The 19,252-nt window shown below is 38.8% G+C and overlaps 1 protein-coding gene across 1 annotated transcript; it reads left to right on the top strand.

Annotated features, from left to right (window-relative positions):
* Positions 1 to 5,328: 5,328 nt before the first annotated feature.
* Positions 5,329 to 6,267, top strand: LOC308268586 (vomeronasal type-1 receptor 4-like; the record flags this gene model as incomplete). Its single annotated transcript, XM_080703705.1, has 1 exon — positions 5,329 to 6,267. The coding sequence occupies one exon, from the start codon at positions 5,329 to 5,331 to the stop codon at positions 6,265 to 6,267; it is 939 nt and encodes a 312-aa protein (XP_080559831.1).
* Between the last annotated feature and the right edge of the window lie 12,985 nt (positions 6,268 to 19,252).

Raw genomic sequence — 19,252 nt, 5'->3', positions numbered from 1 at the left:
AATGTTATGTGAATCTGCTTCATCTGTGTCTGTGGTATGTGAATCTGTTGTGGAGGAAAGCCCTTTGAGAGTTTTGGACTTTGCAAACATTTTCTCCCAGTCTGTGGCTTGTGTTTCTATTTTCTTTATAGTATACTTCACAGAGTAACATATTTAATATGAATGAATTCCAAGTGACTATTTTCCTTTTAGGGACTATGATTTTGCTTTTGTACCTAAATTTATGACCAAACTAAATTAACATGGATTTTCTTCTATTTAACTATTAGATGTGTTAAAAATTGGGTATTTACCATTTAACTATATCACCCATTTTGTTAATTTTTTGAAAGGTATATGGAACAATGGTTCAAGTATCCATCAGTACACCATGGATGAACTATTGCATATTCAAATACTGGAATACCATTCAGTCATATATAGGAATTAACTGCCGATATATCAGCAAATGGATGAATTTCAAAAGCATTATGCTGATTAAAGAAGCTATGGCAGGATGAAGAGTAGACCCAAACATGCTCCTCATCCTAATCCCCAGAACCTATAAACAGATTTTCAAGCCCTATAAAAAGTGCTTTGCAAGGCCCTTTTTCCCTCAGTCACTAATTTTGAACCTACAGGTTCCCCATGCCATTGCTGACCTTAAATCCCCTCCACCAAAGACCTACAGATTTGCCCATCTAACAATTTCACCAACTCTCAGATGGTTGACTACACAATCCCACCCCTGCAAGAGGCCCACATAGTATTGGGTTTGAACATAACATTTTATATTTCTTCATATGCTGGTGTCAATATTCTTAAAGTAAACTGTTCTAGAATATATACACATTTGCATTTCCAAATTTGTTAACATTCAATTAAATAAATGGGTCCAAAGTTTTCTAAAGAAAATTCTGACCTAATATTCTTTCTTTGTACTTACCTCATTTGATAATACCTTAGATATTTTATCTCATTTTATTTTTTCCTGAGTACAATAAAACGATGTAGCTTCAAGGCCTAGTAACGGAGAATGAGTTGAATTAGGATGAAAAAACTCAGGGAAGACTGAAGGTAAGTGAGACACACAAAGTTTAACACAATTCTTTTCTGCCTCCTACTGCAATATGTCCTGCCTCTTCCATATGAGACTCAGTAAGCCTTTAGGGATCATGGAAAACTAAGAGCCTCTTAAAAATACGTCAACAGTAATTTTGAAGATACTTTCAAGAAACTTGTAAGTGGTTTTAGTATTAGCAACTGGGGAAAGAAAAGTTTTTTGGTATTGATTTGGGATCCCCAGATCTCTGCTGTCAGTGCCAGTAAAGGTAAAATGATAATTGCAGCTCTGAGGGGAGATGAGGTCACAGAATCACAAATCTATATCTCAGGGCAGCCTCCTTCCTCTCCCACAGTCCTGGCCTTCATGATCCCCACATGACTCCGCTACTGACAGGCAAGAAACGTGGTGAGTGTTTTCTGTTTCAGTCAGAGAGGACAAGTCAGTAAGGAAACAAAGTCGGGCCAAGTGCTCAAGTCTGGAAGAGGGTTTTGAGGTAGAAACAGGTCCAGTGCAGAAGTAGAGAAGGGAGAAGGATCATTTCTTCACTGGGAGCTGAGCTACTAAAAGGGGAAGTGTCACCGGTCTTATGTGAATCCTTGGTGGCTCTTGTTGTGGTTTAGTAAAATCCTCACTACGGATGATTTCTGCTTAATAACTCCAGTGAGAATGAAATCTGATTTTGAACACTCTAAGGGTGGTGGTATTGGAACAAACCTGCCTTCACATTACCTTCCCGGAATCGCAAGCTAAATATTCAGGGTTATACTATTCTGTAAGTATGTTTATAAATTCTGCAAGTCTACACAAATAAGAATGAAACTGTAAGAACTGCATAATCATATTCAGAAAACAAGATCTCAATTTGGTTCTGAAATTAAATATATTCTTATGTGACTCTAAACTTATAATCCACCTGGTCGTGCCACTGAAATATCTGTGGTGAGATGACTGAGGTGAGACTGCATGTCATGGCAACATTAAAATTATGAGTAGAAAAAGGTTCTCAAGACCAAATATATTTTCTGTTATTTCCTTTGGTTTAATAATCTAACATTCATCCCAAACTCATAGTTCAGTATTTTCATTATTATAATGTATACAACACACAATAATTATATTACTAAGATTCTAAGCCAGCTGTTGTACTGTATTCCAGTAATCCTAGTACTTGTAAGGCTGAGACGGGAGAGCCACAGGTTCAAAACTAGCTTCAACAACTTAGACTCTCAGCAAACTAGGGAGACCATTTCAAAATACAAAATAATAAGGGCTAAGGGTGTAACTTGAAGGTAGAATGATCTCTGGGTTCCATCCCCAGTAGCATACACTCCCAGACCTATTTTTACATTTTTATTTGAAAACAGGGTCTCCTAAGCCAGCACGCACAGCTGGCTTCGAACCTGCGCGATCCTCCTGTCTCTGCCTCCCAAGCGCGGGGATTACAAGTGTGCGCCACCACGCCCGGCTAAGTTTCTTAATTCAATTCCCATAGTGTCACTAAACCAAGGTACTAGTAAACATAACAACTTAACCTGAATTACTAACAGGACAGAATTTAATTACTAATGTATAAATTACTAATGTAAGATAGAAATTAGTTTCTATCCTATACTATTTGTCATATGCTTGTACTTCATGTTTGATAGTTGAGGGAAAAATACTGTTTGATAGCTTAATTAGTAGATTCCACCTTTTTTTTGTGCCTGGAAAACCTAGGGGAAAAAAAAAACATTTTTTCACAAACCAAATAGTGACTCTATCTTGTCTTCCTTAAATGCAACTTGGACAGGGTTGTTTCCCATATGATTAAATGATAATTAGGGCACTACATTTTATTAGGATCTCTAAAGCTTTATTTGTATTTGATACTGACCTATAGACTATTTACATTAAACAAAATCTTGTAACAAACAAAATTGTTCCATAAAATATCAGCAATAGAAATACTAGTAGAAGAGTAGAAGGGGACTTGGGGCCATTTTCTAGTCATTCACTTTTTAGTCACTCAAAGACCATGGCAGATTTTTGGTATATTTGCTTGAAGGACTTGGGCATAGACCTTTTTCTGTCCTCACAGATTGGTAGCGTGCTTCCATTCACACCATGTTCCTCTTGTTGTGTGCCCAGCATCTCACTGAGCCCCAAGAACTCCGGGTGTATAGAAGTGTAGAAGAAACTCCCAACCATATTGAGTTCTCAGTTGTCCTCCAGGTCCTAAATATACTGGTAAATGTCATCTTCCCTATGTAATATGCATATCCAATAGAGAAGAAAAACATCACAGTCCAAAAAGGGACTTAGGATACTATTTTGTTGAACTTTATGATAAAATGTCAGCTCATGATATGCATTATTATTATTATTACTATTGTTATTATTATTACTATTTGGCAACTTATGATGGGGCACTGAACATTTCCCCCATATTTATTATCACTAAATAATATCTTTTTCATTAAGGTTACTCTTGAAACTTTTATCCTATCATACATTTTTTTTGTTTTTGTTTTTGTTTTTGGTGGTACTAGGGGCAGAACCCCAGGGGCTTTCTGCCTCCAGGTTATACTCCCAGACCTATTTTATATTTGGAAACAGGGTCTCACTAAGTTGCTGAGAGCCTCACTAAGTAGCTGAGGCTGGCTTCGAACCTGTGCAATCCTCCTGTCTCAGCCTCCCAAGCGCTGGGATTACAAGCATGCGCCACCACGCCCGACCCTATCCTATCATACATTCTATAAGATTTCTTTACACTGAAAACATTAATCTCACTCACACACATCCTAGTGTGTGTACATAAGGAATCTGATGACAGTTTGCTCTTTCTTTATTTATTCGTTTTTGGTACCAGGGATTGAACCCATGGTCATTTTACACAAAGTTACATGCTCAGCCCTTTCTATTCTTTTTGTTTTGAAACAGAGTCTTGCTAGGTTCCTGAGAGTTTGGCTACATTCCTGAGGCTGTTCTCCAACCTGAGAGCCTCCTGTCTCAGTCTCCCACGAGTTGGAATTATAGGCGTACATCACCACTCTCAGCTTCCCTATTAATGGCTTAGTTTGTCACTACACCTGAAAGATTAATGTGTTTATGGTATTGAATAAACATTTTTCCTAAGATCAAAGAATCATGTTCTCATTATTACAAAAATTTCATTACTGGCCTTTGAAATGGAGATTAAAAATCCATTCAGAACAGCTTTGTTTCCAGGTGTGGTGGACCACACCTGTAATCATAGCACTTGAGAGGCTAAGACAGGATGATCATTAGTTCAAAACCAGCACACCGAATCTCTGTGAGACCCTGTTTCAAAAAAAAATAAAAAGGTCTAGGGATGAGATTCAGTGACAGAACAAGTCTGGGAACGAATAGAACTAATTTGTTGTGTGGTACAGTTAGTGAATGAAGTTGTCTTTTTCCACTGTGATTAGCAAATATCAATTTATTCTGGAAAAGTTGCATTATGCTTTTTTTCTATTTGCTCTCACCTTTCATAGCTTCTTCCAAGATAACATGGCCTAATATTTAATGCTGACTTGCAAAGGAATACGCTGGAATGCTGCCCATCAATATGCTCATCTTAATGTCTTTGACAACCCCAGAGGTACATATATCAAAGTCATCCATAAAGCAGAAAAAAAATTTTTAGTGGTCTCACCAAATTGTCCAAGTTAATCTCAAATGTTTAGATCAAGCTATCCTCCTGCATCAGTCTCTTTGTTTGACGGTGGCTTCAAGTATACGCAACAGCACATGGATACAAAAACTTTTTTTTTTTTTTTGGTACTGAGGATGGAACCCAGGGGCTTTCTACCCCCAGGCTATACTCCCAGACCTATTTTCTATTTTATTTGGAAACAGGATCTCACTAAATTGCTGAGAGCCTCACTAAGTAGCTGAAGCTGGCTTCGAACCTGTGTGATCCTCCTGTCTCAGCCTCCCAAGTGCTGGGATTACAAGCGTGTGCCACCACACCTGGCTAGATACAAAAACATTTTTTTTTTTTTTTGGTGGTACTGGAAGTGGAACCCAGAGGCTTTCCACCTCCGGGCTATACTCCCAGACCTATTTTATATTTTGTTAGAAAACAGGGTCTCACTAAGTTGCTCAGAGCCTCACTAAGTAGCTGAGGCTGGCTTCGAACCTGTGCGATCCTCCTGTCTCAGCCTCCCAAACACTGGGATTACAACCATGTGCCACCATGCCCGGCTGATACAAAAACTTTTAATAAGCCGTTTTTCTCTGAAGAATGCTGCCATTTAACAGGGAACGTACTGATTGACAGAATGGACCCCAGGGATTTGGCAATAGGAACAATGTTCTTGTCACAGATGACAGTTGGAATTCTGGGAAATTTTTCTCTTCTTTACTGCTATCTAGTCCTTTATTACAGTGTAAGCACACTGAGGGCCACAGATTTGATGCTCAAGCACCTGACAATTGCCAACTCCTTAGTTATTCTCTCTAAAGGAATTCCTCAGACAATGGCAGCTTTGGGGTTGAAACATTTCTTCAATGATTTTGGATGCCATCTTATTCTGTACATTCAGAGAGTTGGCAGGAGCGTTTCCATTGCCATCACCTGCCTCCTGAGCATCTTCCAGAACATCATGATCAGCCCCATGAACTCCTGTTGGAAGGATCTTAAAGTCAAAGCCCCAAAATACACTGGATTCTCCATTTCCCTCTTCTGGATTCTGCACATGGTTGTCAATTTCATTTTCCCTCTCTATTCATATGACAAATGGCATAGTACAAATGTGACAACGAAAAGGGATTGGGGGTACTGTTCTTTTACAGATACTAACAAAATTATAGGCTCAATATATGCAGCATTATTTGTATTTCCTGAAGTTATATTTTCTGTGCTCATGATCTATTCCAGTGGCTCCATGACTTTCATCCTTTACAGACACAGGCATCAGGTTCAACACATTCACAGCATGAATGCTTCCCCCCGGTCCTCCCCTGAGTGCAGAGCCACACAAACCATCCTTGTCCTGGTGTGCACCTTTGTGACTTTCCACACACTCTCCTCCATATTATATGTTTATATTGCTCTTTTTTATAATCCCTACTGGCGGCTGTTGCAAACCATTGACCTAATTTCTTTGTGCTTTCCCACCATCAGCCCCTTTGTTCTCATGAGCCGTGACTCTGCAGTATCTAGAATCTGCTTTATCTGGATTAGGAATACAAAATCCCCTAACGTTACATGTATTTGAATAGTATGTTTCTGCAAACTGAGCAAATCACAATCAAAACATCACAAACTTGTGGAAATTTGATGTGTCTTTTGTATGATAAAACTTTGTGTGTTTGGAGGTTTTTTCATCTAGTTAAATATAGGACTTGCAAAGTCAAAAGTGGGGGTGAATTCAGCAAGTTGTCTTCATCCTGATGCACAGAATTCTGCTGATTGTCATCTGTTTTGTTTTTGTGGTACTAGGAATTAAACATATCAGAAATCTACCTTTAAGCTACACCCTCAGTTCTATTTTATTTTTTATTTGAAAACAGGTCTTCCAATGTCATGGTACTCTGGCCTCCAACACAAGATCTCCCTGCCTCAGCCTCCCAAGAACTGGGAATTAAGAAGTTTGCCACCGTGTCAGAATAATACTAATCTTAATCAATGTTCGCTGTTGTAAATGAAATTAATTTAGCACTAGTCCTTGAAAGCCAATTCAATCACATTTGTTGTCCACATGATATACTCATGGAAATTTTTTCCAAAATAAATCACAGTCAAAACATTAGAAACTTGTGGAAATTTTACTTGTCTTTGTATGGTGAAACTTCGTGTGTTTGAGATCTCGTGTTTTAAATACTGTGCATCAGGATGAGGCAACTTACTGTATTCACATCCACTATGGCCTTGCAAGTCCCATATTTAATTAGACCAAAAAAAAAATCTTACCTTAGCCTCCCAAGTACTGGGAATTCAGAAATTTGGCACCATGTCAGGATAATAGTAATCTTTTTAAATTTTTTTTATTGGTACATTGTATTCATACATCATAATGGGATTAAAAAAAAACAACTTGTATAGACATACATGCACACATCACCCAGTTATCCCCTACCCAATCCCCACCCCATTCCCTCCCATACCTCCTTCCCATGCTTGGCTTAGTGATTGATATTGATATGTTTGTCTAAGCACATCATGTGCTTTAGAGTTTCCTTCTTCCTCCCTCCCATATGCTCAGTTAGGTTGCCTTATTTGCTCCTCTATAGGATCTCCTTTTTCACCTGAGTTCCTCCTATGACCCATTTCTCCTTAGCTTTCACATATTAGGGAAAGCATCTGATTTCTTATATTTTGTGACTGACTAATGTTGCTTAGCATAATGTCCTCCATTTCCATCCATTTCCCTGGAAATGCTGTAATTGTATTTTTTATGGCTGAATAAAATTCCATTGTGTACATATCCCACAGTTTTGTAATCCATTCATCTGTTGATGGACATCTTGGCTGGTTCCATAGTTTGGCAATGGTGAATTGTGCAGCTATGAACATAGTTGTGCATGCATTCGTTTGGTAGTTTGGTTTGCTTTCTTTTGGGTAGATACCCAGAAGTGGCATTGCTGGGTCAAATGGTTAATTTGTTCACATTCTTCTGAGGATCCTTCATACTGTTTTCCAATGTGGTTGTACTAATTTTCAATCCCACCAACAATGTTTTAGAGTTCCCACTTCTCCACATCTTCACCAGCATTTGTTGTTGTTTGTGTTTTGAATGATTGCCATTCTAATTGGAGTTAGGTGAAATCTCAGGGTGATTTTGATTTGCACCTCTTTTCCAATGATGTTGAGCATTTTTGTGCATTTATTGGCCATTCAAATTTCAATAGTAATCTTAATTATTGTTGCCTGTGGTAATCTAAATGAATTTGGTACCAGTCCTTGAAAAGCCAGTTGAATCACATTTGCTGGCCTCATGGTATACTCATGGAAATGTTTGTCAAAACAAATTAGTGAAAGAAATGAGAGGTTGATATTTTTGGAACATGATTCTTCATAGACATTTATATCATCTTGATAGCTTTTGTTCTGGACTACCTGTTCTTGAATACTAGGGAAAACAAGATCTTTGAAAGAAATGCTGTCAACTTCTGAAATAATGGACAGATTTTTTTCTGCACAGGAACATAAACTCACTGTCTCTATCTACATAAAATGATGAGGGCCAGTTTGTTAGCATATCTCCATAAAATATTGGTTTCCCTATGCTCAGACATCCTCAGGTATGATGCAAACTCATTTCCTGTGTATCATCTACCTGAGCCACTCCACACCACAGAGATTGCAACTGATGGTGGAAAAGGATGCTGGTATACTTGGGGTATTCATGCTGCTTACTGTGCATGAGTGAGAAAGGCTTTTTTTTTTTTTTCCTAATCTAGGAATCGTATGTATTCTGCTGGATTTCCTAGAAGAGTTGCAAAATATTTGCAACTCAGGTTTTTGGGGTTTTTTACAGAACTGAGGATTGAACCCAGGGGCATTCTACCTCTGAGCTACACCCCCAGCCCTATTTTTTATTCTTTATTTTGAAACAGGGTCTCATTAAGTTGTGGAGGGCCTCACTAAGTAGCTGAGGCTGACCACGAACCTGCAATCTTCCTGTCTCAGCCTCCCAAGTACTGGAATTACAAGTGTGCACCACCACACCGACTGCAACTCAGTATTTTTGAATCCCTGAAACTAATGCAGATGTGACTCAAAAAAGGACAAGTAGATATATAGACAGATCCCAACCTATCCTCCAAAAATTGGATTTACTACTCTCCAAAACACAATAAATGTGTGTTTAGGCTAGATGTAATTCTCAGGAGAACCAACTGATATGTTACAGTAAAAAAAATATAAGTTTTGGGGGCATGTATGAACAGGGGAAAGACCAGAGATGAACAATGGATGGGGCACTATGTACCTAAAATTAGAAGATGAAAAGCCCTCAGGGCGATAGAATGCCAGAGATTCCTTGGAGAAAAAGAAAACAATTACTATAAGAAGATGATAATTTCTTTGTCCTGGAGGACCCTGTTATCTCTGTCCACATCACCCTTGTAATAATTACTAAGACAACCAAAGAACATAGTAAGGTTTTTATGTTAAACTGGCAAATTTCCATTTCTTTTACTGATTAGGACTCATTGGAACATGGAAAATATATCTAATGGGACCAAAGTAACAACTTTGATTGAAGTACTGGCCAGGAAATTCACTCCCAGGACCAGGAAGAAATGATGATAAGAGAAAACAAATCTTATCTCCGTTTATCATTAAGAAGTCAGGTTATGTAAAATAACTGCACAGCATGAAGGCTTGTGGATGAATATAAGGAGTCATCTCCAAGTCATGCCAACAAGAATTTTCCCATTTTTTACACCTTTTTCTGTTCTTAGAGACTAAGATTCTCATTTTCTTTTGTGTTCTACTTACTCTACAGATCTCTTTCCTTTTCTGTTCTGCCCCCCACAACAAGAAAGTTTCAGGTGACGATTCCACTCTTTTGAACTACTTTTCCCTTTGATGACAAAACATACTTTGATTAGCCCATTAGTTCATTCATTTTCCAAATCAATATATAACTAGTTTTTCTTTTTCTGTGTATCAAGGCAACTCATATAAGCTTTCTAGAATGCTGGAAATGATAAAGTTTACTCATTGTCTGTTTGGAGCATTGTCTGAGCTCTCCAATTTGGTATAAGCTGCTTACACAGAAATAGTGAACACCTGAAATGTGCCTTAGTGCAACTAAGAGGCTAACTTTCTAATTTGTTTTTAAATACTTGTTTGTATCTTAAATTCAGGTAGTAGAAAAAAACTACCATGGGACTTATAATATCTTGGAGATGCAAGATATGAACTTTTAAAACTAATTTACTTGTGCTCTATGGATGTTGAGTATCACCGTGGTGCATCTCAATAAACCCAGATACTCAGGAGGCTGAAGTAGGAAGATACCAAGTTTGAGTTGAGCCTGGTCAACTTAGTTAAACCCTGTCTCAAAATAAGAAGTAAAAGGGCCTGAGAGTATAGCTCCCTGATAGGGCACTCCTGTGCTCTCTCCCCAGTGTTACAAAGGGGAAAAAAAAAAAACAGTATTTCCCCCCTTCTTCAATTAAGATGCTCCTTGAACTATAGACCATCTTAGGCCCTTGAATCAGTCAACCCATGTCTATTTTACCTAAAGAAGCTGCTAACATTCTCTGACTAGATTAGCTAAAGATAATCCAACTAACTTAATGTCCTCTCAAAGTGACCATGGACTTTTTCTATTTCTTTACCTCTGCAACTTCAGCTCCTGAAACAAAACTAGGTGCAAAGAAAATATTTTTCACATACTTGTTAGAAGACAAATTGACGCAATAGACAGCTATCATTTTATAGTTCCCTCGGTATAGTATTAAGTTTTAGAGGTTTAGTAGACACTCTGAATTTTAATTATTTTTTCACAGTGGTTGGGATAAACTAGATTGTCATATTTGTATTCCCTGTATACTAATTTAATATTAACCCCTTCCCATCAACCCTCCCTTGGGTATTGATTTTATTCATAGCAACATAGAATTTTATAAGATAGGTATTCTTCAATTTTTTCTCCCAGTCCATAGCCTGTCTCTTTATACTCATAACTGTTTTTCACCAAAGGGCATATCTAATTTGAATAAAATCAGACTTGCCAATTTTTTTTTGTGGATTGTGTTTTAGCATTTATGCCATAGAATCATCCTCAAACCCAGAGCCCCCCAAATTTTCTCCTGTATCATCTTCTAAAAGTTTTGTAAGTTTTCGTTTTCCATTTAAGTCTATGACCCATTTAGAGTAATTTTTGAGAATGGTGTCTCTAACAATGGTTCAAGTATCTATCAGTCAGAAAAAAAGATAAACTATTCAATATTCATACACTTGGCTATATATAGGAATGAATGGCTTAAGACATGCAACAAATGGACAAATTTCATATTATTCTAAGAAGATTAGAAAATTAAATAATGACCACAATGTTGTCCACATCCTAATCTCCAAAACCTGTGAACATACCACCTCACACAATAAAGTGGATTTGTTCCCTCAGGTGGCTAGTGTGTGTGTGTGTGTGTGTGTGTGTGTGTGTGTGTATGTGTGTGTAAATCTGGGGATCAAATCCAAATCCAAGAAATTCTACCTACAACCTACACCCCAGCTATATTTTATTTTTATTTTAACATAAGATCTAAGTTACTGAACTTTTCATTACATTGCTGAGGCTGGACTCAAATCTGCTATCCTTCTGTCTTGGCCTTTTGAGTTCTGATTCAAGCCACTAACTTTAAACCTGCAGACTCCCCATACAATCACTGACCCAAGTCATTTCATCAGTGACCTACACATTTGCCCAATTAACTTTTTCACAGATTCCCAGAGTGTCCACACAAAATTCCCATTAGCCCCACATACCTCCTTTGACCCTCAAGACCTACATCACTGAGACACACAGGTACAGGGCCGCATTACTGATAACAATGCTCCTCTAACACAACACAGAAGCCTCTGTGGATCACTGGGTCTCTACCACCCTACCAAAACAAACAGATTCCAGGGCAAAAATGATTTCCTGTCATATGGCCCTACAGAGTCTCCACTTCAGAGACTTTGGTGGGGACATATCATTACATCTATAGAGCTGCCATCATGGAAGTTTTGTCCATGTGAGATGAAGCCCCTTCTTTTGAATAACTTAACTCTGAAACCTCCACAATTCCAGTGTTATCGACAGAGAATCTGGGCAGAAACTGCTGACACCCAAGCCACTTCTCCTTCCTTATCTGGAGCAAGGTTTCCCATGGCCAGATCACACATCTCTTCTTGCACAATGTCTATCACCCTGATAGATAAATTGGCATCCAACCCTGAGATTTTACCCTAGAAAGAGTAAGGTGGCCTGAAGTGAGGAATAGATGGTGTCTATTTTGAGAGGCAGTATCGTAGCGTGGCCCACATTAGCCTCAACCCCGAGTTCAAGCCACCCTCTCTCAGCCTCCCCAAAAGCTGGACTGCAGACATTCACACTGCTAGGCTAGAAATGTCTCTACCAGAAGAAAGCTGGAGTGAACAGAATAATCTCCCAGTGGTGCACAGGGCAGGAGTCTGAGAACATATTGTCACAGACCATGTAGGGAGGCTGTGGGAATAGGGCCACAGGTGAGATGAGAGGATTGGGGTGGGGGGACAACATTGGACCAATCATATCAGGCTTCTGCATACACCAGCATGGGCCAGTGACCAGAGTGGACTTTCCAATCAATGATCAAAAAGAAAAAGAAAGAAAGAAAGAAAGAAAGAAAGAAAGAAAGAAAGAAAGAAAGAAAGAAAGAAAGAAAGGAAGGAAGGAAGGAAGGAAGGAAGGAAGGAAGGAAGGAAACACTTTCCAAGTAGAGAGGCAAAAATGAGGAGTTACATTTTTTCTCTTTAGGTTTTTTTCCCTGTATTTCTCACAAATCCCACTAACAAGCCTACTAGGACCAGTTACCTCTCTTAGTTTCTGCAGTTTGTCTTAGAAAATAGGTGGGAAAGAAAGGAGCCAAATAAATCAGCCATGATTTTAGAGAAGAAAATCTCAGATAAGAGCCAAAATTAAGGCGCAAGCCATGATGTCCTCACAAAGACTCCTAAAGCTCGGAAAATAGCTCCAAGAATTAAGAAATAGAATCCCATCACATTAAAAAAACCTTCTACCCAGCAAGGGAAATGAAAGTGTGAAGAAAGCACCTACACAATGAGAGAAAGTCAGCCGGGCATGATGATGCACGCTTTCAGTATCTGGGAGAATGAGACAAGGAGGATCGTGGTTCATGGACAGCCTCAGCTACTTAAGTGAGGCCCTTTGCAACTCAGTGAGATCCTGTTTCAAAATAAAGAAAACAAAATAGGGCTGAGGGTGTAGCTCAGAGATAGAATGCTCCTGAGTTCCATCTTGAGTATTGCAAATAAATAAATAAATAAATAAATAAATAAATAAATAAATAAATAAATAAGTGAAAGTCTTTGCCAGCTACTATTTTAACTGAAATTTAATATCTACAATATGTAACATATACAAGGAAGATGGAGTAGGAGAAGAAGATATGGAGGGAAAAAACACCAGAGCTGTATACCTAGATATTTCTATCATTCTGAACTTCATGATAATTCATAATTACAATGGATCAACAAAAGTATTTTTAATTACATTTACTCAAATTGAGGTCATGCTTTGCCTTTAGCTATGGGAAGGTGATATTCAGACCACTGAAATGTCCTGCCTAACATGAGTGTCTTTGTTTGCCCCTGGGGCTTGGCAGCCGACAGTCTAAGGATGGGATTTTGCTGGGAGCTTCCTACCATGTTGTAACAGGTCAACCCTATGAACACTGTGATGTAACTACAGAGGCTCTGGCATCACAGCTCAGGTGAGCTTCCCTGACTGATACTGTTCCTGAGATCATCTCATATTGCTAGGAAAGTGGTGCATCTGTGTCACCACCGGGAGTATGATGTGGTACTTCTGCCTTCATACGCTTCTTCTCTTATGTTTTTAGCCTGAATCAACCTCCCTGTAATGAACTGTTAACTACAAATGCAAAGAGTTTTCTGTGTCATTGGATCTTCTAGGGAATTATCAAAACTCAGAGTTACTTTGGGAACCCCTAGACTTGCAGATGGGTCAGAGGGAAGTTTTTGTGTTGTGTGGTTTATATCCACCTAACTTCTCGGTTGACCCAAAACCCCCACAGCATACTGGATAGCAGATGAGACTTAACTTTGCAGGGGTTGAAGTATTGGTTTTGACCATAATATTATGTTTTGTGTTCATATTTTATATGTTCTTATGTTTCATATTTCTTCATATGCTAGATTTGATATTCATGAAGTAAATTTTTCTAGAGTATTTTCATTTCCAAACAATTTGCATTCAATTATACAAATGACTCCAATGTTGTTAAACTAAATTCTGACATTATATTCTTCCCTTAAGAAACTGGTCATTAAGAATTAACTAGATTTGTGTGAAAGAACTCAGGGAAGCCTGAAGTCCAGTGTCTCACACAAACCCCTGAGCAAGTCTTTCATATATAATACTGCCATATTTCCTGTCTCTCCCATAGAAGACCCTGTCAGCCTTTAGGAATCATGGAAAAGTAAGAGCCTCCCCCAGCCTGGGCATGATGGTGCATGCCTGTAATTCCAGTACTTGGGAGGCTGAGACAGGAAGATTGAGCTTTGAGACCAGCCTTAGCAACTTGGTGAAACCATTTGAAAACTAGCAAGACCTTGTTTCAAAATGAAAAATAAAGTACAGCTGCAGGTGTAGCATACAGGTAGAATCCTGCTGGGTTCAAATACAGTATCATACACAAAAAGAATGAAGAGAGAGAGAGAGAGCCTCTCCAAAACACATCAACTTGGAAGTATTAAAGATTCTTCCAAGAAACTCGTGATTGATTCTGGTAATTGAGATGAGGGAAGAGAAAAAGCTTCAATAAACTTCTAGGCTCCCCAGGTCTGTACTCTCCTTTCTACTAATGGTGAAATGATAACTGCAGGTCTGAGGGGAAGTCAGTTCACAGAATCACGACCCTTCTTCTCAGCATCCAGCTGCCTCCCTCACCCACAGTGCTGGCCTTCATGATCCTAAGTTGACTCCTCCACCTTACAGGCAAGAAGTCTGGTGAATATTTTCTGTTTCAGCCTGAGGGGCAGAGTGGGTATGGAAAAAAAGTCTGCAAAAGTGATCATGTCTAGAAAAGGAATTCTAGGGTAGACACAGGTCCAATAAAAACAAGGGATAGAGATCATTTCATTACAATGAGCTGGGCTAGTAAACAGAGAAGTATCTCCCAGCCTAGAGATCACACCTGTAATCCTAATGCTTGAGAGACGGTTAAAGGGCAGCCTCAACAATGTAGTAAGACTCTTGGCAGCCTAGGAAGACCCTGTTTAAAAATAAAGAATGAAAAGGGATAGGAATATAGCTTGCAGATAGACTGTCTCTGGGTTTAATTAACAGTATCAATATAAAAGAAGAAAGAAGTGCCACTGACCTTATGTCAGTCCCTGATGTCTCCAACTGTAGTTTCATAGCTCCTTGCTGAGGATGACTACTGACTAATGACCAATAGTCCCAGTGACGTGAAATCAGATTTTGAAAAGGCATAGGGACTTTAGTAATAAAGTCCATCTGCTTTTCACATTACCTTGCAAGAAACATAGACTAAGTTTTCAGTCTTAATATGGGTGTATTTATTAGCTTCAAATCTGTACTAAAGATGAGGATGAAAATATGAGATTATCTTAATCATATACAGAAAGCAAAAACTCACTTTTCTCTGGAATAAAGTTATTCTTGACTCTAAATTTATGACCCACTAAATAGCACCACTGAAATACCTGTGGTGTGAAGGCTGAGGTCAACAACTTAAGTACATTTTGCTAGTTTTCTAAAGTCTTTGTACCAATTTTTATAGTGCATATAAGATTACTTGTTCATGCAGATCCCTGCCAAAACGTGCTATTTTCTACCACTTTATTTTGGATTCTGCTGATCCCTGCCAAAAATGTGCTATTTTCTACCACTTTATTTTGGATTCTGCAGATCCCTGCCAAAATATGCTATTTTCTACCACTTTACTTTGGATTCTGGTTGGTATATTGAATAAGGACACTGAATATTTTCTCAAGCTGAAGCAATTAAGTTGAGGTTGCCTGAAAGTTGAGCACTGTTGGGTTTGAGACTGCTGGACACAGTACACAGGGAGTGGGCTCTGTTGTTGGTTTTGGGAGTAGACACAGGGCAAGGGCATGGGAGACACATAGGATTGACTTTGAAAGAGAGAAGGAAAGTGAAGAGGATTGAACTGAGGCTTTGGAATAGAGAAAACAAAGGTATACCTCATCAAAGTTACAGATTCTCCTTGTGGGAAGATGGCAACCAAGGGAAGCATCACATATCAGTCCTGCTGAAGCCTCTATTGCCATGAAAACAGTGTTCTGACAAAAAAAGAAAACCACATAAGTTTTAAAAGAGCACAAGTGAAAGGGGATAGGGAAAAAAGTTAGAAGGCAGATCAGAGAGCAGAAAAGCACCTCGCCCTTCTCCAATGGTGGTGGCCAAAGGCACCACGGCAGTGCCATCTGCCTCACTACACCAGACTGCCAGAGACACACAGGGGGGAAAGAAACAGCTAATGACTTGAAATGAAATAAGTGGCTAAAGCTCATCAGAACTGTAAGCAGTCAGCTCCTCCTATGCAAACATGGGCTACGACTTCCTCACCATGCCCTCCAAAAATCCAGAGTTAGGCTCAACAACACTGTAAGTGAACCTGCCATCCACGAGGGAGACCACCTAGCATGGATGTAGGGACTTGCACAACCAGCAATAAATCTGTGGGGCCTGAGACTTTGTGGTTGAACACAGCAAAGGTAGGCGTAGAGTCTGCTGTTGGACATAGCAGAAGCTCAGAGAGACTCAGGCTCTGCATCAGTGGAAAGCATGGAAGGAGATCTATTCTTAACACTAGATCCAGCCTCACTGACACCAGCCATCTGAATATACTGAGAAAGACTCAAAGAATCAAGCTCGCAGCAGGAAATGTGCCAGTGGCACTGGCCGTCTGCACAGAGAGAGACTGCAGAGGCCAAGTCAGCTGAGTATTCATGTATTTGTAGGATTGCATTATTTTGTTGTTGTTTGGGAGAATTTTTTTTTGGGGGGGGGTGGTTTGGATGTATGCTTGCTTATCTCTCTTCCCCACCCCTTTCACAAGCCTCTTCCCTTGTATATACCTACTCTTTTTCCATCCCTTTCCTTCTTTTTCTTTTCTTTTCTTTTTTGTCTTGTATTAAATCCACTTTATATTACTATATTAAAAATTCTACTTTGGTTACTAGAATCTGACTACATTCCACTATCACTAATCTCTACTATATACTAACTTACCAAACTCATACTTTCATTCTAGTCAATCCTATCTGTGGCTCTACCCTCTTCTTGCATTTACAACTTCACTTTCCTCCTTACTCAATCTTTACCATTGAATACAACAAAATTTGCCCTTGCAGATACCAGCTGATACCTACAGACTGAGAGAAATCTATCAAAAGCAACAAAGATACGAACTTCTGAAATCATGAAAAGGAGGAATAACAAGAAAGCAATGAGCTCACACAACCCCAAATAATGGAACCTGACACATTCTATGAAACTAACATCATATTAATACCAGAACCAAATAGAGACAGCTCAAGGAAGTAAAACTACAGGCCTAAATCATTCATGAACTTGAATGTAGAACTGCTAAGCAAAATACTAGCAACACACATTCAAAACCACATCAAGAAAATCATAAACCATGACCAAGTAGGATTCATCCTAGGAATGCAAGGCTGGTTCTACAAACAAAAATCAATCCATGTAATTCTAGGCAGAATAAATATCATCAAAATGGCCATACTTCCAAAAGTGATCTACAAAACTCAAGAAACTCAGCATTAAGAAAACAAATAATCCAATAAAAAATGGGCAAGTGAACTAAATAGATACTTCACAAAGGAATAAATTCAAATAGCCAATAAATGCACAAAAATGCTCAACATCATTAGTAATCAGAGAGATGCAAATCAAAACTACCCTGATATTTCACCTAACTACAACTAGAATAGCAATCATTCAAAACACAAACAACAAATGCCGGTAAGGATGTGGAGAAGTGGGAACTCTAATACATTGTTGGTGAAATTGCAAATTAGTCCAACCACTTTGGAAAACAGTATGGAGGATACTCAGAAGAATGAGATTGAATTTACCATATGATCCAGCAATACCACTTCTGGGTATCTACCCCCCCAAAAAAGGAAACAAAACTACCAAACTAATGCATGAATATCTATGTTCATAGCTATACAATTCACCATTGCCAAACTATGGAATCAGCTGAGATGTCCATCAACAGATGAATGGATGACAAAACTATAGGATACATACATGATGGAATTTTACTCAGCCATAAGAAAAACACAGTTACATCATTTACAGGGAAATGGATGGAACTGGAGGACATTATGCTAAGTGAGATTAGTCAATCACAAAAAAAAAGAAATTGGATGCTTTCCTTAGTATGCGGAAGCTAGGGAGAAAATGGGTCATAGGAAGAACTCTAGATGAAGAAGGCAATTCTATAGATGAGCAAATAAGCTGACCTAACTGAGGGGATGGGAGGAGGGAAGAGGGAAATTCTCTAATGCATATGATGTACTTTAACAAACATATCTGTGTCAATTACCATGCCAAACATGAAAAGGAGGGAGAGTGCCACAAACCAACTCAGTCCACTCGGGGCGCGAATTCACTCGCAGTCGATCTCAGTAAAGATGGGGAAGGATAGAGTGAAGTACTGCAGATTCTTATCTGCAGCGGTTCTTTCCCTTCTAGGAAAATAATCCTATTATCGGCGCTCTTGAAAAGAACCTGACATGGATCAATGCTTCTTGTGCAATCGAACACTTTATTCTGGACACAAGATTTTTTATATATTCCCCTCTCCCAGTGAATTTCTAGTAAAAAAGTGCAAATCACCCAAAGTGAAAAAGAGAGATACACATGCAAATCACCAACTCTGGACAAGACAAAAGTAAAGGCCTGGGATATCACAGGTCTTTGTGATTGAGATTAGTCCCATTATCTCAGGTGGGCCTTGTGCTTTGACCCAGCCCCCTTTGGCCTTGCAGCTGCAGAGGATTTTATTTGGCTAATTCCAGAAGAACAAAAGTCACACCCAAAATCACTTGAGTCAGGTTTGTTTTTAAGAGTTTTCTTTAACCCTTTCGGAACTTTCATTCCTAGGGCTTAGTCCAATGTCCTTCTTTATCTATCAACCTCCTTTGAACAGAATGGGGGACGAAGTCCAGAGATTTCAGCTTTCATATAGTTATCGTAGGGAAAATCCGTGTTCCTTTATGATGATTTAGAGAATTTCGATGAATGTCTGATGGATTTTGTCTGCAATACAATCTGCTGTCTGAAAGCTTAAGCAAACTCATAACACAGTTTAGCAGGTAAACACCAAGAAATAACACGAAGTCTTTAGATTTAGTTGTCAGATATATTTCTCTAGCAGCTGGGCATTTTTCCTCAAACGATAGGCTTATTAAAAGCCTATTCCTCTTTTAATAATCCA

This window comes from Muscardinus avellanarius (genome assembly GCF_963383645.1).
Source record: "Muscardinus avellanarius genome assembly, chromosome: 10".
NCBI lineage: Eukaryota > Metazoa > Chordata > Mammalia > Rodentia > Gliridae > Muscardinus > Muscardinus avellanarius.
This window is presented reverse-complemented; position numbering and strand designations above follow the sequence as displayed.